General features: G+C 46.6%; 1 protein-coding gene across 1 annotated transcript in view; it reads right to left on the bottom strand.

Annotated features, from left to right (window-relative positions):
* The window catches only part of TLX1 (T cell leukemia homeobox 1), a 32,155-nt gene that overhangs the window by 3,600 nt on the left and 4,509 nt on the right, over positions 1–24,046 (bottom strand). Inside the window, exon 2 of the mRNA XM_053312090.1 lies at positions 22,596–22,797. Coding sequence (XP_053168065.1) covers positions 22,596–22,797 — 202 coding nt within the window. The remainder of the gene's footprint in view (positions 1–22,595; positions 22,798–24,046) is intronic.

The following is a 24,046-nucleotide window of genomic DNA, read 5'->3' as shown; positions in this document are numbered from 1 at the left end:
GTTCCCTCTGACAAAGATTCCCGGATGTTGTTGACTACAACTCCCAGAATCCCCTGCTGCAATGGCTTGTGCTTGGGGATTATGGGAGTTGTACTCAACAATATCTGGGAATCCACTGGTGGAGGGAACACTGGTGGTAATGCCCACCAGTTTGGGTGGCTTTAAAAGTGGCTTAGATAAATTCATAGATCTATCAATGGCTACTAGTCTTGATGCCTATTGACTACCTCCAGGCTCAGAGGCAGAATATCTCTGGATACCAGTTGCAGGGGAGCTACAGCCTTCATGTCTTGCCTGTCGGCTTCCCAGAGGCATCTGGTGAGCCTGTGTGAGAAACAGGATGTTGGACTAGATAAGTCTTGGACATGATCCACCAGTAGATTTCTACTACAGTTCAAACCTTAAATCTGGTTTCGCTATTAGGGCTGGGAGGTAGAAAATAACAACAAAACAAAGAGCCTGTAAGCATGTGCAGAGTGCCTTTCCCTTTACCAATAAAAAATCACACCTTGTCTGGGCACACATCAGATTAAGTCCATTGAAATTAATGAGATGAGTTAGTCATGAGTAACTTGTCTCATTGATTTCAGTGATGCTTAGTCTATTTCTATGGATACAATCCACTATAGGCAAAACTTCAGCAGACTAGGGAAACTTTGTTTAAAAAACTAAAAAAAACACCACCATACTATTTGACAATGAATACTACCAAAACAGGGGTCAGGTTGTTTCAGGTAAGATCTGGTTGGTTGGTTGGTTGGTTGGATGAATGTGATATTGGGCTACCAGAAAGGAAGCCAGCTTAGGGAATATGACTATTCAGGAAAGGAAGCCAGCATGGCTTCCCAGTCCAGTAAAGAAACCAGTTCTATCTTTTTGGAGCTTTGGTCACCCCTATGTGATGCTTTATTATGTTGTGAACTTTTGTGGGAGTCCTAGGAAGAAGGGCAGCTTAGAAATACATATTAAAAAATAAAAGTAGCCATAGCACAGAAAAGGTATTTCAGGTGGGCCCGTTCAAGCATGCTAAATAACATTCCATGCAGAGACTTCAACTGGATGCAACCACACGGAGAAAACAACATCTGACCTGGAACAACCAAACTGCTAGCAATTCACATGAGTACAGTGTCTCATTTGTTTTATCTGCTGGGCTTACGCACGTCATAGCCCAGAAGCTGTCAATGTATTCCCACCAAGCAAGACATTTTTAATTCGATGTGGCAGAAAGCAGAATCCATGGGGAAGCTTTTAAAGCATCGGGGCCAGAGAATGATTGGACAGAAGGTCTCATGACTGACTGCATCTGTGCAAGCATACAAAATGTCCTCATCCAGTGCATATTCACTACTTCCATTTAGGACAGGTAATTTCAGTGAAAAGAAAAATATAAAGCTAAATTCAAATTTATAGCCAGATACCAAACACAGATTACAGCTACAAAGTAAACGTTCTTAGGGATGCAGTCTTGCAGACTGAAGCCATGCAGTTTTGTTTTGTTTTGATATCTATTGATCTGAGTTTTACATTCTGCCATTGTAAAGATGCCTTGAGCATATTTCTACAGAAAGGTGGTGGGGTGTACATGTCTTAATAAATTAATAAATGCCTGTTTACTCAGAAGAAATTCCCACAAAGTTCAATGGGACCTCCATGTTAAATGTACATAGAATGACAGCCAAAATGTTTAATTACATATAAGCCACGTGATGCAGGTGCTAATAGTAGGGTTCAGTGATTAATTTACCTTTTGTTTGCTAGGTAACTTTAAATGTTATGTTCACTAGTCCCTGATATGAATTGATCCTATGATGCTCTAGTGATATAAACCCTTAGTTGTGGTCCTTTTCAGGGATTCTTTTAATCTAGTGAAAACATCACAATAGTAGTCTATTTCCAACATTCAAGTGTGATAGGAATATATTTGTTCATAAATGAAGGATATTTCCACTGCACTTGAATTCAGTAATATTACTGAGTGCCTCAGTAGGGGCACAAAGAAAAGACAGCAGCAAGAGATTAACAATTCTGGCAGATGTATCTATCCAACCCCAGTACCACATCCCTCCAGTGACTGTTTCCTTTTTATATTGTGAGCCCTTTGGGGTCAGAGAGCCTATCTATCTATCTATCTATCTATCTATCTATCTATCTATCTATCTCTATGTAAGTCGCTTTGGGAACTTTTGTTGAAAAGAGGTATATAAATATCCGTCGTAATCATATTCATATTCGTAACTATCTCCATAGCCACATAAAATGTGATTCAATTGAAAATAACCATTTAAAAGCAACCCTTCAGACTCAAGTGATGGTAGTGATTACAAAATTGGTAACAAGATAACAGAGAGCCACAGGTGTATTTGGCAGTGTATAGTAATAACAAAATGGAAATACTGCAAAAATATCACAGATACCTGTGAGTGAATACTAGCACAATGGAGTACAGATGGAACATGGCGATGGGGGAAGGTAAGTTTACTACAACAACCGAGATACACTTTTGCTATCACTTGTGAACAGATGTATTCCACTTGAAGTAGATCATTGGTGTTCCATCAAACATTATTAGCATTTCAGCTGTTTAAATTCAGAACTAGATGGAGAGGGGTTATCTGTCATGCACTAGTTGAAATAGCATGGGCAGGGGTGTACCTATGATTGAAGGGGGCCGCAGATCTCACTGGGTCCCTGAGGGAAGGGGGATCATTGGCTGGACAACAGCTCACTTTTCACTCTCCCCTTCTCTGCCTCACTGGCACACTGTTGGCTCCTGGTTTGAAGACTCATCTCGGCTCCAAAAAAGATGAGCCCGCTCAAGGAGGTATATGTAGGCAAGGGGTGTGTGTGTGAGTGCCTGTGGTGGTGGTGGTGGGGAGTCTGTGATGTTATTTACACAGGAGTAAGAGAATGGGTATGACCAGAATATTTTGTTTTTCACCAATGTCATTACAGTTCTTTTGCAGGCAGGGCTTGGTGGGGAGGAGGAGGAGATGGTGGGGGGAAGACCCACCTTCACTTCTTGTCCCAGGGCCCACCACTGGAATCCTGGGCGGCAACAAGGGGGACCTTTAAAGGGCTATGTTGTAAGTTGTGAATGGAGCAAATGTGGGTGAGTTGGAATCATGTTAATATTCCAGGTAATGTTCCAAGGAATTTTCAGAACGTTTATGAAAATGCCATTACATTAACATGGTGCATGAAAAAACTCATACTGCGCTATTGGTGCTGTGTGCAAAACACCTAGAACCTGTTGTGAACATAGCCAGATTGCTTTATTGTGGCATGCACTTTCATAGGCAATATTTCATAAATGATTACTGACTTCATTGGATGTATAGGATTTTAGGAAAGTTCACACCACAATAGATCAGTGTAGGGAGTCACACAATAACTGCTCTCTGCTTACTGTTCAAACCTGTCAACTACTCTTCTAGAGTTCAATTATGGGCTTAATATCAGAACTGTTTTTCCAGATGGTGATCTATTCCAACTTTAGTGCATATTAGGATGATAAATAACGTGAGAAATCCACATTATGTACAAGCATCATCTGTGGGCATTCTGTGAATAAATGGTGCCCCCCGCCCAAGTTAAAATAAAAGGAGTTTGAAAAGAAACAATCTGTTCATGGATTACCACAGATAACCAGCAGATGGTGCTAAGAATATTATGCAAGGTTATTGTATGCAGTGTGAATTTCTCATTTTAATAATCAACAGTAATGTGCATTGAAGTTGGAATATACAGTATTACTGCCAGGAAAAGTCTTCAGTAGTCCAGATTTGAGTAGGAAGCCAGGAAAGACAGTGAAAAGATCACAGAAAGAGATGGGGGAAGGGGGGGACATTATGAGGGACAGGTAATGGTGCAGGTAGGAGCTAAAAGAGTTTTAAAAGAAAATGGGGTTTTGAGAGGTACTGACGGAGATTATCAGGGTGTTGAAGTTTCTTGCCCTTTCACCTGTAATTTCTGCTCTCAGAGTCCAAGTACTATTCTGTCCTGTGGGGTCCTGCACAGCTGCAGCCTTCCTGCAGATTGGTCTCTTGACTATTGGAATTTGTAGCTGGGGATGATGGGAGCTGTAGTCCAACAACAGCCAGATGGCCAACCTTGTGCAGCCCTGTTTTAGCCCTGGGGAGAGGATGAGTTGGATGATCCTCCCTGAGGATATTTTCATAATCTGTTTTTATTTTTACATCAATTGCAAGTAATTCACCTACAGGGGCGTAACGATAGGGGGGCGGGGGGGCATGTGCCCCGGGCGCCACCCCGGCAGGTCATGTGGGGGGCGCCAAAAAGTGGCTTCCCCCGCCCCCCCTGGATTGCCCGCCGAGTGGCGGCGGGCATGCGGCGATGTGGCGGTGGTGAGCGGCGGCGGTGGGTTGCCCGCCGAGTGCGGCGGTGGCTGGCTGGCGGCAATGGGCTGTAGCGCGGCCCAAGCGGTGGCGGATCACCCGCCGAGGAGTTCAGGCAGTGCGAAGCCGAGCCTGCCTTCTGGCCCGGCGTGCCTGCGCAGTTGGGAAGCGACGCCGGGCCAGAAGGCAGGCTCGGCGTTGCTCTGCTTGAACTCCTCGGCGGGTGATCCACTGCCGCTCGGGCCACGCTACAGCCCATTGCCGCCAGCCAGCCACCGCCGCACTTGGCGGGTGACCCGCCGCCACCGCCCACACCACTGCCACATCGCTGCTGCCGCGCCGCACGCACGCCGCCACCGAATCGCTGCCACTGCGATCTGCCGCCTGGGGGGCTCTGCCGCTCCCTCACAGGTATTGGGGGCCGCCGGGGGGGGGGCGGGGGGCACCATTTCAGGGCCGGCCAGAGCTTGCCCTGGATGCCGTTTCCCCCCAATACGCCACTGTTCACCTACTATGATTTAAAAGAAGAGGGGTATATCCCATCCCATTTAATGGCAGTATTAGATCAACAAGATAATGTAAAACTGAGTCAGAAATATTTTCTGTTTAGACTACAAAATATCTGAAATGCCTCAGTCTGTGTGTTTTTGTGACAGACCTAGGTTTGGTTTACCTCTTTTTGAGTAGAATTCTTTTTTTAACAGAAGTTGCTCCCGAAAATGTTCCACATGTTGCCTATTTTATATGCTAGCATTTTCTATAACCGACACAGAACCAACAGTTTCTACCAGACATCTTGGCTACTAAACCATGCTTGCAAAGATGGCAGGGGAACAAGGCACAAATTGCTTTGAAACCGGTTGCCTGGCTTATGGGATTATGGGAGTTGTAGTCCAAAAACAGCTGGGGGGGGGCTAAATTGAGCAGGCCTGGTGATGGGACCATAGCTCAGTGGTAGAGCATCTACTTTGCATGCAGAAGGTCCCAGATTCAATTCGTGTCATCTCCAAGTAGGGCTAGGAGAAGCTCCTGCCTGGAACCATGGAGAATTGCTGCCAGTCAGTGTAGATAGTAGGGATGTGCATAAACCGGCAGATGGCCAGTTCGGTGGTGGAGGGGTTACCTTTAAGGAGCAGGGAGGGTGCTCTTACCCCCCTCCCATCCCGTTTCCCTCCCCACTTCTGGTCTGACACTGATGGGGCAGTAAGAGGGTACGCTGCTGCCCTGCACCAGCAATTTTGAGCACAGCACCCGGCGTGGGAAATGTGTGTGTGTGTGGGGGGGGGGGTTGTACACCACCCAGACCCTCTGGATGGGGTGGTTTATAAATGTAATTAATAAGAGCTCCTTAAAAGTAATCCCCACTGAACCGGCAAGATTGCCGGACCGGTTTGGAGGTCCGGAAAAGGACCTCCGAACCGGTTTGTCCACATCTCTAGTAGATAGTACTGAGCTAGACTCAGTATAAGGTAGCTTCCTAGGTCCCCGAGCCCCAGTAACCCAGAGCTCACAATGTTAACCACAATTTGAGATCACCCTCCACATCAAGGCCACACAAGATGCTCATTTATTCTCTGTCTAAAGTCTCTTCCCTTCCCGCTGATTCTCAGACTCTTTTTATCAAGCCACTCATATCGGGATGAAGAGGTTGACTGATTTGCTCATCTATCAGCTGCCTCCCCTTCTCTCTCACTTCATAATAAATTGTTCTGAAAATCAGTTTATAATGTAACTATGGAAGAAGACTCCTTTTTATTATCTTTATTGGTATTGATCTCCTTACAGTGCTTCAGCTCATAAACCATTAGAGTTTGGATAATAATATAAAACCGTTACTGCCTGCAGGGTTAGTTTAGCTTGAGCAATCCCACCAGTAAGCATCACGTTGATACTTACTGCTCTCTAAAGGCGCGCGCGGGAAATTGACAAAGTTCATTCACGGCGTGCCTATTTTTAAACCCAATACGATGATCAGTTCCACTCTGAGAACCTGGACTGCCTTCAAGAAGATTAGGTGTGGTGTGAACTGCATAGTAGAGGCCCTTTCCTGAAGGATTTTTACTACCGTCGTGCCAAAGAGTTAGCGGTTACCATGATTTACAATTATTGTATTTTGAATTGCCTCCCACTTCTTAAAACACATTTTATTCAAAAAAGAAAGTCCCGTTGAGTTCGAAGCTTCTTACTATGGAAGTCACTTAAGGTGGGGCAATTAAATTTAAATACAGCTGTGCACGATCCAGCTAGAGATAAGAGCTCATATAAGTCCCACTGATTTCAATCGAGAGGAATGGAGCCGGATTCGATGCAAGTTTATTGGAAAGTAAGTTTTGCTATCGCTGGGTTCAGTGGACCGTATGCCTCCTAAGGACTTATGAATAAACTGCAACTTTAAGCACGTGCACTGCAGAACTCTCTCCATGAAATCAATGGAACCTCAAAAATGTTTAATTCTTTGACTGGATCGTGTCGCCTAGTGACTCTCTCTCTCTCTCTCTCTCTCTCTCTCTCTCCAGCAATTGCTGTATGAGTAGGGATGTGCACAAAATCGGTTCGCCGGGTCTGAACCAGGAGGGGGTGGTTTGGTTTTGGTTTTGTTCGAACCACCCCCTGGTTTGGTTCGGATCTGAACCAGTTCGGACCGGTTAGGACCGGTTCAGACCGGTTCGGAACAGTTCGGATCGGTTTGGACACCCAGTGTGTGTGGATTCTATGGTGGATTGCTATCATAGAATCCACACACAATACCTCAGAAACAACAGAACCCTGTACCCCATGAGTTAGAAACCCATGGGGGTGGTTGGCACCCTATGTGCACTACATCACCACTCGCTCTGGGCAATCCCAGCACCCCCCCCCCAAGTGCACTTCTGGGGCTGCTGAAAGCTCCATTATAACTTATTATGAGGAAAAACCTTAAAGACGCGTAAACTTCAACAATTAACCAAAAATCAGCCCTCTGCCCAAATCCTTTGAAAAAATGCAGGTAGCTTCCTTGCCCCTACCTGGCACTACCACCAACCCCACACTGCTCTAGGCCACCCCTTTGCCCCCGACGTGAAGCTATACATTTGCTGACACCTCCATGCTTCTTTATGGAGAAAAACCTTAAAGACGCGTAAACTTCAAAAATCACTTAAAAATCACCCCTTTGCCCAATTCCTTTCAAGTAATTCTGATAGCTTCCTTGCCCACCCTAGGAACTACCAGCCATCACACTCCACTCTACGACACCCCTTTCCCCCCCGACGTGAAGCTATACATTTGCTGCAATCCTAATTATTCTCTCTGAGGAATTCAAAAATACTTTAACAATTCACCAATAATCAGAGGAGTGTCCAATTGCCTTGGAATTTTTTGGGTGGTAGGCACCCCTGTCTGTCTACCACCCACCCTGCTTTTGTGCCCCTAGGTACTCCAAAATAGGGGATATGAACTGGTTTGGGTCCCATTATACTCTATGAGAAAAATAATTTAAAATATTTCAAATATTCATAAAAGATCATAGGGGTGTCTGATTGCTTCAGGGTTTGCATGGTTGTTGGCACCCATGGGTGCTCCACAATAATCAATAATGGCCTGGTTCTAATCCCATTATATCCTATGAGAAAAAAATAAAAACAATTTTCAAAAATTAATAAAAAATCGTACGAGTGTCCAATTGCTTTGGGGTTTGGGTGACAGGTACCCCTGGGTGCCAGCTACCATCCTACCAATTTTTGGGTGTCCAAACCTATCCAAACAAGTCCAAACCGGTCTGAATCAAACCACCCCTGGTTCAGTTCAAATTCGAACCTGCAGCCCGAACCTGATGACTGGTTCGGTTCGGATCCGAACCGCCGAACCGCCCCGGTTTGGATTTGAACCGGTTTGGATTCGAACCGGTTCGCACATCCCTATGTATGAGTGCCTGTGTGCAGATATCAAACTTTAAAACTAGTCCCTGCCATTGAAGTAATGGATTGGATGTGCAAGAAAAATGAAAAAGCCCAGCTTTTGTTCTAATCAGCCCTGGATTAACCATAACACAAAACAAGCACGTGCTTAGGGCATCAAGGGAAGGGGGGCACCACAGAGTCCTGCCCCCCCCCCAGCTATCATGCCCTTAACTCTTTCACTGAACATAAGAACATAAGAACAGCCCTGCTCAATCAGGCCCAAGGAAGCCCATCTAGTCCAGCATCCTGTTTCACACAGTGGCCCACCAGATGCCACTGGGAGCCTACAGGCAGGAGTTGAGGGCATGCCCTCTCTCCTGCTGTTACTCCCCTGCAACTGGTACTCAGAGACATCCTGCCTAAGGCTGGAGGTGGACTACAGCCCTCCTACTAGTAGCCCATGATAGACCTCTCCTCCATGAACTTATCCAAACCCCTCTTAAAGCCATCCAGGTTGTTGGCTGTCACCACATCTTGTGGCAGAGAATTTTACAAGTTGATTATGCATTGTGTGAAAAAGTACTTCCGTTTGTTCGTCCTAGATTTCCTGGCAATCAGTTTCATGGGATGACCCCTGGTTCTAGTGTTATGTGAGAGGGAGAAGAATTGGGGAAATATAATTCTTCTCCCTCTCACATAACACTAGAACCGGGGGTCTCTCTATCCACTTTCTCCACACCATGCATGATTTTATAAACCTCTATCATGTCTCCCTGCAGTTGTCTTTTTTTTATAAACTAAAAAGCCCCAGGTGTTGTAGCCTTGCCTCATAAGAAAGGTGCTCTAGGCCCTTGATCATCTCGGTTGCCCGCTTCTGCACCTTTTCCAGTTCTACAATGTCCTTTTTTAGATGTGGTGACCAGAATTGTACACAGTACTCTAGGTGTGTCCGCACCATCATTTTGTATAAGGGCATTATAATATTAGCATTCTTATTTTCAATCCCCTTTTTAATGATTCCTAGCATGGAATTGGCCTTTTTTTACAGCTGCCGCACGACACTTTCAATAAGTTGTCAATCACGACCCCAAGATCCCTCTCCTGGTCAGCTCAGATCCCAGCAGTGTATACCTGAAGTTGGGTGTTTTGGTCCCAATGTGCATCATTTTACACTTGCCAGCATTGAAGCACATTTGCCATTTTGTCACCCACTCCCCCATTTTAGAGGGATCCTTTTGGAGCTCCTCACAATCCGTTTTGGATTTCACTACCCGAAAGAGTTTGGTATCATCTGCAAACTGGGCCAACTCACTGCTTACTCCTACTTCTAAATCATTTATGAATAAACTAGCCGACCCAACACAGAGCATCTGTGCGCTCTTTGGGGCCAGCGGTTACCTCTCCCCTCCACCCGTTCTGCCCCAGTCTCTGCTTCTGGGCCCAGCCACCTCTCCTCCCCACTGCCACTTCTGCCCCCCCACTCCCCCCCCCACTCCTGGGCCTTGTGGCCGGGCCGGGCCCGCCACCACTGACCTCCACAGCTGGGCCGCCGCCACGGCAACCAATCCTCCTGGGTGCGCCTCAGTCAATCAGGTGTGTCCACCGCCTGATTCCCCTTGCCAATCAGCTGGGTTCTGGGAAGCACATTCCAAGGCACACCCAGGAGAATTAATATAATAGATTAAAAAGCACTGGTCCCAGTACAGATCTCTGGGGGATCCCACTTCTTACTCCCCTCCGTTGTAAAAACTCTCCATTTATACCTAGAGGCTATTCACATGATGGAACGAAATCGGGTGATTTTGTCCCATCATGTGAACCACCGGGCTCAGCTGCAAGCCCACTGGTTCCTGAGCGGGTAACCTGCTCAAGTAACCCGCCCCTTCAACCAGGCTTGCAGAGTGAGTGCTCCGCAAACCCTTTTTTTTTTTTTTTTTTGGATCGTGAGTAGCCGCAGCGCAGGTCTGCGGCATGGCTACTCATGAGGAGACCCCCAACTGGGAGGCTGAAAAGCTTGCACAGGGCATGCTGGAGCTCACGGGGCCACATGGCCCCTGAACTCCCCAGGCCCAGCCAGCTCCATCACAAAGCCGGCAATCGTGTGGGCGGCCAATCCGGGCGCCCAGGCAGGGCTTTCCAATCGTCTGCGGGGAGAGCAGGCTTAGCCCGCTCTCCCTGCAAACCGGGAAAAGGAGGATCTCACTGATCATGAGACCACGGGCGTAACTACAGGGGGGGCAGGCAGGGCATGTGCCCTGGGCGCCACTTCAGTGCGGGTGCAGAATTGCCATGTCACGTGGTCGTGGACCCCTGCGCCGCCCCCACCCCATCCAAAATTTTTTTTTTGCATATTGCTTGGGGCGGGCGTGCCGTGTGTGAGTGCCAGCGCGGCGGCGGCGGCACCCCGGCGAGCTCTGCTCCGACCGGGCGCTATCATGCTGCCTAACACAGACAGACCTCGTCCTCCTCCACCTCGCCCCTGCAGCGGTGGCGCTAGCAGCGCCCCCCGCGAGTTCAGCTCCGGTGGGCGCCGCGCTGACTGCCCGACGGACCTCCCGGCTCCTCCTCCACCTTGCACGCCTGCCCCCCCCCCCACTTGCACATGTGAGTGTCTCTCTCTCACAGTCTCACCCCCTGCTCGTGCTGCATTGCACGCTGAGGTGGCGAGAGAGACAAGAGCCTGTGTTTGCTGCTCCAGGACAGGAGCCCAGGGAGGAGGAGGATGACGACAACGATGAGCCAGGAGGAGCGGGAGCCCTGCTGGTTTCAACCATGAACCATATCAACTTTAATAAAGTTTGCAGACAGTGTGCAAGGTGTGTGTTTTTATTATTTTTGTGGGGGGGGGGTTAGATTAATTTATGTGGGGGGGTGCGGAGGCTTCTTGATTGTTGGAGCTGGCTTGGCTGAGGGCGGCAGCCAGCGGGGGTTTCGCCACGGGAGGCAGTGGCTGGCGGTTACCTCACCTGGTGGCTTTGCTTAAGTTAAGTTGTGTTGCTTGTTGTTGGCTGGGGTGTTGCGGTGTTGGGGCGGCAGCAGTGCAGGGGGTGGGCCTCCCCGACAGTTGGGGGGAGGGTGCTGCTGCGGCACACTAGCTCATCCTAGCAGCGGGGCGGGCGGTGCTGACGCGCTCGCTCTGCCCCGCTGGAGAGTGTGAAACTCAGAGAGGTTGGTGTGTTTTGGCCTGTTGTTGGGTGGGTACTCTTCTCCTCTAGTCTCCCCCCGGCCCCGCTGCCCAGCTAGGCTAGGCTGGCTGGGAGTAGTTGGAGTCGGCGTGTTGCGGCGCCGCCCGCCAGGCGGGCATGCAGGGGACCTGAGTGAACTGAGACTGAGAGAGCTTTTCAGTTCAGCAGCTGAGTGAGTGGGGGAGGACAGGTTTCTGTGCTGGGTCGGGTGCGTGCAGCAGCGGCGACAAGGATAGTTCCCCGCTCACTCGTTTGGGAGGAGGGAGCTTCCTTTTTGTCGCTGCAGCTGACCAGAACTGGAAGTTGTGTGTGTGTGCTGGGGGGCGGGGAGGAGCCGAGGCGCCCGCCCAGCAGCCGCAGCGATGTGCGTGCGTGTGTGCTGCCTGTGTTGACTGTCCCCCGCCGCCGCCGCCGCCTGGCCAGGTCTCGGAGTGACTGAGGCTGTTCAGCCAACACTCAGTGCAGGCAGCACAGCAGCCCCAGCAGCAGGCAGCCTCTCTAGTCTCTCCTGTTTGCAGCAAACAGCAACAAGACTAGTACATGGGTTGGCTTTTTAAAGGTAACACTTGTTGCTTGCTTCTCCCCACCCCACTTTGAACTGAATAGGACTGACTTAATTAAACACAGAGCTGGGCATTGCCCTTCTACCACCATTCAATGCAAATCATAAAATTAGAACTGGAGAAGATATCAAATTGTCCTTATACATGCAAGACTCCACAGGTAGAAATAGCAATGCTTACTAAAACTAGTATCCAAGCTAAGATTGAAAAGACATTTTTGAATAGAAGTTGAGCAGAGGGTAAAACAATTCAGTTGTACTGTTTGGGTGGTGAACATCATTGACTGACTGTTTACAGATGTCTACTAATCTTTCCAACTTTGAGAACACTCTAAATGCTGGCCCAGCTGTCACTCGTATAAAGATGCTATGCTTTACACTGCTATTGGCATAACAAAACACTACTTAAATAATTCATTGCAGTACTTTTCTATAGCAGGTATTAAGCCATATTGCTTAAGGTTTCCTCTGATGCAGTGATTAGATTGGTAGTAAGAGAGAACTGAAATATGTTTTGCTAAATTGTGTCCCCTTCAGGAATTACTTCTGCTTTTTAAAGTTGGTATTATGGCTAGTCATAATACTATGGTTATTTATTGCATTCTTGGTAATTTTTGTAATTTTTGAGGTAATATTATGGTAAAATAAAAGTTTTCTGAAAGATGCGTGTCAGATGTTGGGGTTGCGGGGGGGGGCGCAATTTCAGTGCTTGCCCTAGGCGCTGTTTTCCCTAGTTACGCCTCTGCATGAGACCCGCCTCCTCCTCTCTGTTTCCTGTCTTTCAACCAGTTAGCAATCCACACATGTACTTGCCCCCTTATCCCATGACTGCTAAGTTTCCTCAGGAGTCTTTGATGAGGAACTTTGTCGAAAGTTTTTTGGAAGTCCAGGTAGACTATGTCAACTGGATCGCTTTGATCCACACACTTGTTGACACTCTCAGAGAACTCCAAAAGGTTTGTGAAGCAAGATTTCCCTTCGCAGAAGCCATGCTGGTTCTCCCCCAGCAGGGCCTGTTGTTCTATGTGCTTTACAATTTTTTCCTTGATGGTGCTTTACATCAATTTACTTGGAATGGACATTAAGCTAACCGGCCTGTAATTTCCCGGATTGCCCCTGGATCCCTCTTTGAAAATCGGTGTTACATTTGCTACTTTCCAGTCCTCCGGTACAGAGTCTGATAGCAGGGATAAGTTATATATTTTGGCAAGGAGGTTGGCAATTTCACATTTGAGTTCTTTGAGGATTCTTGGATGGATGCCATCTGGCCCTGGCGATTTGTTAGTTTTCAGATTTTCCAGACAGTTTAGAACATCATCTCTTGTCACTTCTATCTGACTCCGTTCTTTAGCCTCCATCCCTGTAAAGTCTGGTTCAGGAACAGGTATATGCTCAGTATCCTCTGCTGTGAAGATGGACACAAAGAACTCATTGAGCTTCTCTGCAAACTCCATATCCTCCTTAATAATCCCTTTCACTCCCTCATTGTCTAATGGTTCAACAGCCTCCCTGGTAGGTTTCCTGCTTCTGATGTATTTAAAGAAGTTTTTATTATTCCCCTTGTTACTTTTAGCTAAATGTTCCTCACACTCTCTTTTTGCCTCCCTTATTGTCACCTTGCATTTCTTTTGCCACCTTGCATTTCACTGCCACACTCAACTTTAGTCGATTTTTTGTAGTTGTTTTTATCTGCCATGTTCGACTTTACTCTGCATTGTTAAAAAAATGTTTTCTTTGGCTCGGTGAGCAACTAAAGTTTCGAGATACTACTAAACTATGTATCTGAAGTAAAAAGTCATTGATTTGCGAGATTACTGTAAAGAGCAGTACAAAATATTGATAAAACTTCATGTAAATGATGGTCGTATGTTATGATATTGTTATGATATGTCTGACGTTGAAGATGAAATATTTTTCTCAATCATTCCTTCTGTTGCAGCTATTTATATGAAATTATAGGCAGTGGGACTGTTTTGTTTTACCTTAAAAAAACTAGAAGAAAACTTTTAAAATTTTAAATATTAAGATATAAGTAAATAATTTGCTTGAGTCTTAATGTCTTGTCAGTTAAGCAATGGAGGGGGCACCATTGTTGTGCTTAGGGCATCAGTTGCCCTTTATCTGGCCCTGGTTCTAATGACACACCAACTCATACATTTCCCAGCTTCGTTTAGAGTTTGCCCAGTTTACATACGTGCTGCAGGTCTCGAAATAGTTGCCGATTTGCTCGTAATTAAACTATTCCCTGCAACATTTAGCTGCTACTCTTATTTGGTCGGGTGAAGGCAGGAGCAGAATTCTCTTGAACACACTCAACAACGTAAGGAAGAATTGTTTTCTAAAAATCTGCCCCTCCTCCTCACTCAGACAGATTTAAGACGCTCTCTACTAACTCTAGGCATGAAGTCGCATGTATTTCAGTTGAAGACATTTAAACAAGTCTTCAGATTTGAAATCAAAAGCGAAGCGCTTAACCTGGGCTGGAACATACAAACAATCGTGTGTCGTGTGCTGTGTGTGAGCGCGCGCTGGAGGGAGATGATAACCCAGCCTTCCCATAATGCACTGCCTCTGAAAGAATGATGGGCATACGGCGTTCTCATCTTCCTCCCCAAAAACCACGCACACGTGGTAAGGTGCAGGTATGCAGAATTGCCTTAATAATGCACTCTTTTTTTCTTCCGCCACAAATTTACTCCTGAAGCATATTCAATATTGCCTTGATTTAGTGGAAAAATGCAACCCAGCCTCCTTTCCCCCCCTTTATAATTAGTGGTAATAGATTATTAATTTTGGTCGGGGGCATTTTTCTCTGTTAGTAGCACCGTTTGGCGGTCAAAAGGGGTAATTTGTCAAAAGAAAGAGAGAAAGAGAGCTCAGCCTCCTGGAAAGCGAACAAGCTGTACGTGTCCCAGCCCAATTTGTCTCTAGACTGCAACAGAAAGAGAGCAGCTTAGTTACAGCTATTCCGAAGTGCCTTAATCATAAATATGCAAATACAAGCAGACCTCCCCCAGCACCAATAATAAATGTCTCAGGGGAGAAGCCCCATCCAGGCCGCACAGGGAGCGATGAAAAAGTTGCCAAAGAAAGCAGCGGTTCTCTACAACAACAACAAATATTTATATACCGCCTTTTAACAAAAGCGTCCAAAGCGGTGTACATAGAGAAAAGAAAGAAAGAAAGAAAGAAAGAAAGAAAGAAAGAAAGAAAGAAAGAACTGGCTCCCTGTCCCCAAAGGGCTCACAATCTAAAAGAAATATAAGATAGACACCAGCAATAGTGACTGGGGGGATGTTCTGCTAGGGGTGGATAGGGCCAGTAGCTCTCCCCCTGCTAAATAAAGTTTAAAAGGTGCCTCTTTTCCTAGTTAGCAGGGGTTTAGGCTCAGTCCAGGAAAGGTTAGTCACGCTTTCAATCCTATTGAGAGCCAGGGAACTCAGTATAATCCAATAGGTTACAATCTTATGCATACCTACCTGGAATAAGCCCTACAGAATACAACAGAACTTAAGCCAAATTCACCATCACGGTCCCTACAGTCTGTGTACACTGTGCACAAGTTCGGATCTGTATATACAGTACAGTTATTCACATATTACGATGACCACAGATACAGCAATACAATTCCTATGTTGTATCCTTCATTTCAGAGGTCCTAAATGAACGCAGGTAAGGTCATTCACAGAAAAACATGTATGACTGTACAGACATCTGAACCCAGGTATGTCTGAAGAGGCCTTCACTTCTGAGTAATCTTGCAAAGAATTGATCTTTGAGACTACATGTTGACGCACACCTCCTTGGGAGTAAGTGCCGCTGAATCCAGTGGGATTTACTTCCGAGTAAACATGTAGAGGATAGCGCTGCAAGGCTGCAGAAGTATGCAAGAAGGGAGTAAAGCGCATGGAAGACAGTGGACTTTAACTCTAGCTGCACCTTTGGCTGGGATCAGTCTCTTATCATTTTAGTACATTAAAGGTAAAGTGTGCCCTTGGGTCGATTTCGACTCCTGGCGCCCACAGAGCCCTGCTGTTTTCTGTGGTAGAATACAGGAGGGGTTTACCATTGCCTGCTCCCCTGCAGTGTGAGAGGATGCCTTTCAGCAAATCAATTCCCTGACCTATATGGGAGCATAGGAAGCTGCCTTATACTGAGTAAGGCCATTGGTTCATCTAGCTCAGTATTGTCTACCCTGACTGGTCCCATGGGTCCAAGTTGGTACCCTTTCGCATGCTAGGCAGATGCTCTTCCACTGAGCAGAGCCCTATCCCGACATGGAGTCCCTCTACACAGGTGGCCTCTGGATTAAATGAAGGGACCCCCCCCCGCCCACCCTCCACCTGCCTTCCCCTTCCTCCCCGCTAAATAGCAGTCTACCACCTTCTTGATGTATTATTTATTTTTCTATGTAAACCGCTTTGAGAACTTTGGTTGATGGGCGGTATATAAATATGATAGTAGTAGTACTCGTTTCAGTGGGGAAAGAGATGTAAATGCATTGCCTGAAATCAAGAGATGAACACGATGTATTATTGTTGTGAGTTGCCCCGAGCAGTTGAGAGGTGGGATATATGTTTTCCAAATAAATAAATACATAAATACATAAATAAATAATTTCCCTACTACCCTCATCAGCAACAAAAGCCCTACCTACCTACCCCGCTGCCTGATCAAAATCATTTTTAAACCACTTCTTTTTAACCTAATGATTTGAAGAATGTACCCGATTTTAAATGAAAATGCTAAACCTTTTTTAAAAATGTTTTTATAGTCCTCTTATATTATCCTCCCGCCCCTTAGGTTTAACATTCTGTACTGCTGTATCCCACCCCCAGAGGAGAGAGTTAAAGGCGTTCCGTGCCATGCCTGGGTCTCTTTCAGACGCTTAGCATTATCAGAAACTGGTGATTCTGTGAAATAGCTCTAGTAGAGCCTAGAATTCCGAAGAAGAGCTGTCCTGTTACTCCTGCTTGGGGCGGGGGTTGCGGGGGGAGGAATGGGGGCTGGGGCTTTGGGATGGTCAGCCACCCCAGAGCCGCACAGAGAGGGAGGGAGGTGTGTGTGTGTGTGTGCATGCGTGTGTCAAAAGAAAAACGTGCTATCTGTACCAGTTCTGCCCAGCAGCATCGCTGGTTATACGTGCACAGGTTTGATTGATTTCAGGGGTGTATCTATAATTGAGTGAATGGGTTCAAACATCAAAGAACCCGGGCCCCCCAGCTTCACCTTTCCTTGTTTTCTTCATTATCTCCCTTATTCCAAGGGGCCTCCAGAGAGGGGGGCAAACATGGCCCCCTCTTCCCTAGGTAGGCCCCTGATTTTTAGAGCTTCTTAGGAACATAGGAAGCTGCCATATACTGAGTTGAACCATTGGTCCAGCTAGTTCAGTATTGTCTACACAGACTGGCAGCGGCAGGCAGGATTCCCTCTCAGCCCTATCTTGGAGGTGCCAGGGAGAGGGCTTGGAACCTTCTGCTCTTCCCAGCAGGGGCGTAACAAGGCTGGAGTGGGCCCAGACACAAAATTTTTAAATGGGCCCCTCGCTGATACACACACACACACTTCACAATATATAGTCATGTGACTTGCCTCTGGGGGGGGGGGCTTCGAGGCGTGGGGGGGCCCTAGGCAGCCGCCTCCCCTTGCCTAATAGTAGTTAGGCCCCTGCTTCCCAGAGCGGCTCTGTCCTCTGAGGGGAATATCTTGCAGTGCTCACACGTCAAGTCTCCCATTCTTATGCAACCAGGGCAGACCTTGCTTAGCTAAGGGGACAAGTCATGCTTGCTACCACAAGACCAGCTCTCCTCTCCTAAGATCAGCTCTCCTACACATCAGTCCTCCGGGCAGTTTGCAATGTTTAAAAGCAAATCAGTTTAACAAGAACTGAAAAGTATTTTTTCCTCCTCCAAATGTCAATGGAAAAAACTGCCAGGATATTTTGTCCTAATTTCAGAATGGGATACATAGAATAAATCTCTCCCTCTTTCTGGTACATGCATAGCCAGGAACCTACAAAGATTTCAGTCTCTCCCTAGGTGGGCAAAAGTGTTAAGACCAAACCAGCTGGAAAGCTACAGGACACCTCTAGCCCAGTATTCTGGTGACTAGGCACATCTGAAAAGTGGATAATGTTTCATTATGAGAACATGAATCTTCTCTCATAATAGCGACTGGCATTCCAGGACAGACAAACAGCATGCAGGATGGAAACCTGGCCTGTGAGAGCTGGATAGTTTGTTTTTTTCCCAATTCATGAGCTGAAGGGGGGCATTTTCCGCTACAGTCCGGAGTGCGAATTTGTGATTGCACATGGCAAATTTCATTGAGTACTGTAAATTTTAAAGACAGGCAGACAAGAATCGAATTGCTGAAAAGAGTTTTTACGAACAGTCCCCTTCTAAACAGGAACTCATTCATCCTCACATTAAAATGATTTCAGGTCTAGACAAAACAATTTCAAAAGAATCTGGGCGTGTACTGTTTATTTTAAAATAATACTTTTCCATTTAAGCTCCAATGTTACCTCATAAAGCCACCTCTTGTTTTAACTTCCTCTTTCAAATTGGTGGTTTTAATCAAAATTCATGGCTAATAATGGGTCCCTTGGAGTTTCTAAGACGTTCATGTCTTGTTAAAGGTTTAGACTGGTAGAACTGCAACATTCCAGAAGGAGGCTTCTTGTTGTTGTTGTTGTCGTCGTCGTCTAGACTGTCTTTCTTTGGAGCAAACAGTTCGTTTAATTTAATCAAGATTTCTCAGGCTTTTGTCTGAATGTGTAAAACCACACTTTTCTATCACACTCCCATCTCCCCAGTCAAGATATTTAGATACAGAGTTTAGATTCTGAAGATCTTTATCACCGAATTATCCATAAACAGACTTTAGGCGCGAACCCTCTGAGGTCCTGTGAAAACGATCGCAAGAAGACATTAATAACACAGGAGATCTCTACTGCGCTTGCGGGGAATGGTTCTCTTTTAATACACACAGTCAGTGGAAAGAAACTTTGCTGTCTATTCTGCTGCCAAGAAGAACCAAGAAACCGCAAGCCCCATTTTTTAGCTTTAGCCACGTGACTAGTTCTCATCTAATGAACATGTGTTTAAACTTGCCTTCCTAAACCTTTGTAAGAGTCTCAAATATATATATATCTAAACCTCAAGCCCAAATATATATATGAATACATAATGAATATATATATATATATATATTTTTTTTTTGAGACTCTTACAAAGGTTTAGGAATTGACCTCCTACGTCTATCAGGTGGTGGTTTTATATATATATAACCACCACCTGATAGACGTAGGAGGTCAATTTATGAGTCTCCTCATAAATGTTTCCAATCTAGACATCCCCTTTTAAGAGAGTACAGTTCAATTCTTCGTTCTTCCTCGAGGAAGTTGCTTTGAAAGAAATACATTGGCTGACAGCCGGACTAAATTACTCACGAGTAGCCCCATTTAAATTAATGGGATAAATTAGACAGGGCATGACTAACGTGCCTTGTTAATTTCAGTGGGGCTGCTTGTGGGTAATCTAGTCTGGATGTCAGCCATTACCTTGCTGGAGCCCTGCAAATACATTCTTGTTCTCACATCAGTACTCCGGTTGAGTCCCTAATAAGACTCACTTCCCTTTGACGCCCATGTGCTGAAGTCAGAATGCGGCTTGTGGTTCCTGCATGAGATATCCGTCTCCCATACCTGGAGGATATGTCTTTGCTTTCGTCTCAGGGTGAAACAAGACTATGCATAAGACAGTTTTATTAAATACGCTGCCAAGGCAGGACACCTCCGCCTGCAAAATGACTGGAATCCAACCTTCTACCTCCGCGTTGGAGGCAAAGAAGAACCAAGTTGCAGAGTCGCTCTGAATCGGTTCCCCCAGTGTTAGTCTGTTGCTGCAAAACCAGGAAAGTCTGATGTGGCACCCTTTGAAAACTGCTCTACAAAGGAGTCTGGACCTATCCCTTTGGGCTTGAACAAAGACAGTGGTCTCCTCTCTGCTCACATATGTTAAGTAAGATTTCAGCCAGGAAGACTGTATGATCCCCAATTATTGCTGACATAAACCATCACTGTGCTTATCTCGTGCAATCCGTAGTTCTAGTTCCTTGTTGGCTTTCAGGAGAACCTATCCGTTTGGTCTGGACTTCCAGGGTGTTTAAACTGTTTTAAATGTTTTAATTGTTAATAATTTTATGCTGTTTTTACATTGTTCTGTAATTATTATTTTTAAACAAGTTTTATGCTGTTTTTAAATTGTTCTGTAATGATTGTTTTGTAAAAGGATTGATTTGTGGGTTTTACCGTTTGTTCACACACACACTCGCACTGGCGCACACACACACATATAAGAGATTAGAGTTGGTCTTGTGGTAGCAAGTATGACTTGTCCCCTTAGCTAAGCAGGGTCCACCCTGGTTGCATATGGAAGAGAGACTAGAAGTGTGAGCACTGTAAGATATTCCCCTCAGGGGATGGAGCCGCTCTGGGAAGAGCAGAAGGTTTCAAGTTCCCTCCCTGGCTTCTCTACGCAATAGGGCTGAGAGAGATTCCTGCCTGCAACTTTGGAGAAGCCGCTGCCAGTCTGTGTAGACAATACTGAGATAGATAGACCAATGGTCCAACTCAGTAGATGGCAGCTTCCTCTTTGTGTGTGTGTGTGTGTCTATCTCCTGCCCTTATATATCTCCTGTCCTTAAATACAATATAATATAAAAATATAGATGCAAGGGCAGCAGGGGAATTATTCCTCTCCCATTGCATTTCTATTTGGCCCCATCGTCCACGGAACTGACTCTCCACCCCTTTCGGCTCTAATGGGACACGATTCTTCCTGTCACTGCATGTGTTAATTAACTTATTGTAACACAGCTCTACTACTACATCTGTTAGGTTGTAATGCTTCACAAGACTCTGTTGGTTTTTCTGACTCGGGTGCACCTGGGCTCTGTTCCGGCCAACCACGATTGGTGAAAAGAGTTCTCAAGAGCTCAAACAAAACAAAGCCCCATCACGAACAGAAAACTCCCCCTCGCTCATTTCCTAAGGCCGGATGCACAGTTCGGACCTTCTCCATACAAATACTCTTCGTTTGTTTCTGCCACTATAGCAACAAACCCGACTTTTCCGCAACAAACCTGACTTGGTATTCTTAAAGGCAGCACCGAACACCATCGGGTAAAGCAGCCAATAGACTGGCTGGCACCCGTTAACCCTTTAATGAGAAGATCCGGCTGCTGCTGCGAGCTTAAAATGGGCTCCAGAATCTCTGAGTTTGAAAAAAAAGACACTTGTGAGACAAGCTAAGGAGCAGTGACACGTGACAACTTACAACGCACATGCGAATCCACAGGGGCAAGTTAACAGCCATCGCATCATAAACACGCACGTGAACCCTCTCTACACAGCTCGGAGTGCAGATAGTCATTTTGTCTTAAATGTGCAATGCTCTGGAGTGAGGAGACAGAGGAAATGGAAATAGATTCAACCAAGTAGGATCTCGAGTTGGAGGAGATGTCCGCCGGCAAGAACAGAGACAAAAGGAACAAACTAACTAGTTCAATTGGACAAAATGTACCGGGTGGAGAAGAAGGGACAGATGGGTGCTAGGCAGGAGGAAAAGGCTCTAGGCAGGTGGGAAGAATGGATGATTTAAATAATGCATAATAAAAGTTGCAGTCATAAATTTGGTCAGATTTTTGGAATGAATATGTTTAATTGCTTCGAACTGATAGCCTTAAAACAAATCAAATAATAAAATGAACAATTAATTAAGGGGGTTGTTAAATACAAATCACCAGAACAGATAGTCTAAACTTTCCTGTTCCTTAAAACTAAAAACAGCCCCCTCAATCTACACAATCTTGAGCCAGAAAGATAATTCACGGCTTCCTTGCCTGCAGTACTACTCTATGTGGTAAACTTATCCGTATTGGCCAGTAGCCATCTACTGTAATGTTAAGACTATCCGCTGCGTTTAACTCAGAGGTGCTACAGACAGATCCGTGGTCTACCTAACATTGTTTGAGGGATGAAAACCTTCAGATGTGGATGTATAAACGTATCCAACTATAGATGGCATCGACTGGACGGATCGGTACGCAAACCCAATGGTCGAACGATAACAGACAAACCTGATGATGCGCTTACGCCCCCCGCGGCGGGCGGGGGGCGCGCCATTAAATATGAACAAGTTCCCCCCATCCATCCCTCCTGAAAGACACTCCGAGGCGCGACAACTGCGGCGCCGTTACACACAAAGGCCACCTCCGCCAGCTATGCCTGACACCGCTCCAGACCCTCTAGGCAGGCACCAATTACTTAGCACGGTTCCTGGAACCGCGACAGGTTCAGACAACCCCCGAAGGTCAACGTCCCCCCCACGACATAGAAGCAAAAGAAAAGGTGCAGGGAAGGAACACGATCCAGTTACAGACCGACCTCAGTTAATTGGAAGGCATTAACTGGGAAGTGAATTCAATGGGACCCAATCCAATGGGACCTCATTTTGGGACCCAGGATGGTAGGCTCAGACACACGCCAGCCGCCTAGACGCAGCGCCTCTCTCTCACGCACGCGCGCGCGCGCGCGCACACTGCTCACCTCCACTTTGTCCTCCTGTTCTGGAACCAGGTCTTGACTTGGGCGTCGGTCATTTTCAGGGCCTTGGCCAACGCCGCCCTCTCGGCGGAGGCCAGATACTTCTGCCGGTGGAAGCGCTTCTCCAGCTCGCAGATCTGCAGGCGCGTGAACGAAGTGCGGGGTTTCTTCTTCTTGGGGGGCGTCCGGTTCTGGTAGGGGTGACCTATACGGCGTGTTACAGTGAACGGTGAGAGGGCCACTGGAGGGGGAGACAGGGCAGGTGGGGGGGCAAAGAAGCAAGCGGCGACATGATCAGGAGGGGTCCACAAGCATCGGCAGAGGAGAGACAGAAAGACACACAGACAGTCGGGGGAGGAGGCAGAGAGAGGGGGGAGCACTGGGGTCTCGGGGTGCCTCTAAACTCCTGTCCCAATTCCATGGGGACCCGGAAAGGACTTCAAATGCGGAGTCAAATCCTGGCTTGGAGAACCTTTCTTGTTTTCTTGATTGAGGGGCTACTGTTGGTTAATTCGCCCCCCACCCCCGCAGAAGCCCTATTCACATATCATGTTGAACACAGTACAAGGAGCCTACAGTGCGCGCAGGTCCAGATCTGTACACCGCTACAGTTATTCACATGTGATGTTGAATGCAGGTACAGAAGTGCACTTGCTATCTGTACCGTACAGTTGACCGTACACAGTTGACCGTACGCTAGTTGTACCGTACACTATCTGTACCGTACATGTACCCAGGCTCACTTTCAAAACAAGCAAAGGCAGGTACAATCATTCACACAAAAACAGGTTTGAACTCTCTACACTTCTGCTACATAATCGTCTGAATAGGGCTAGGCTATCTGAGTGGGGAACACGTTTAAAACACAACAACATTGTCAAGTAACTCGTGTCTGTATCCAAAGTCCCCGAGCTTTTTGAATGGCTTCAGGAGTTCGACCCCAGTACGTGAATTCTTGGGGCTGTGCGAAGAAGCCGAAAAGCTGGGGCATTTCTAAAGAAGAGCGGAGAAGCGTCCCAGGCCGTACTTTCCAGGGTGAAACCAAGGTGGCACCTTTACAGAGGCCTTGGCCAGTCCGCAGATTAAAGAAGGGGCATCCCCTCACCTTTTGTGGCAGCTCCCTTAACTACAGGTGGGTTTGTGTTTGTTTGTTTTTTGCTGAGGGTGGGTGGGTTGTACGATTGGTCTAAAACTGGGGAAACTCGGACAGCGGGGTTGTGCGTTTCATTCAGGGCCCCTGTACTTCTTTCCCCATAATCCGAGCACTGGGCATTCTTTGGCACCGGGCACAAACCACACGGCGGGAACCTTTTCCCAAGATGAGGAACAAGAACGGAAAAGGACATGTCCACCCAGACCCTCGGGCTGACCTACCTGGGCTTAGGTTATCAGGGGGCCAGAGCCAAGGTCTTGCGCCTTGGGTCACACTGGTTCGGGAAACTTTCATTCACCTT

The sequence above is a fragment of the Hemicordylus capensis genome, chromosome 3 (genome assembly GCF_027244095.1).
Source record: "Hemicordylus capensis ecotype Gifberg chromosome 3, rHemCap1.1.pri, whole genome shotgun sequence".
NCBI lineage: Eukaryota > Metazoa > Chordata > Lepidosauria > Squamata > Cordylidae > Hemicordylus > Hemicordylus capensis.
Note: the sequence above shows the minus strand (reverse complement) of the source record. Positions and strands in the feature narration are given on the sequence as shown.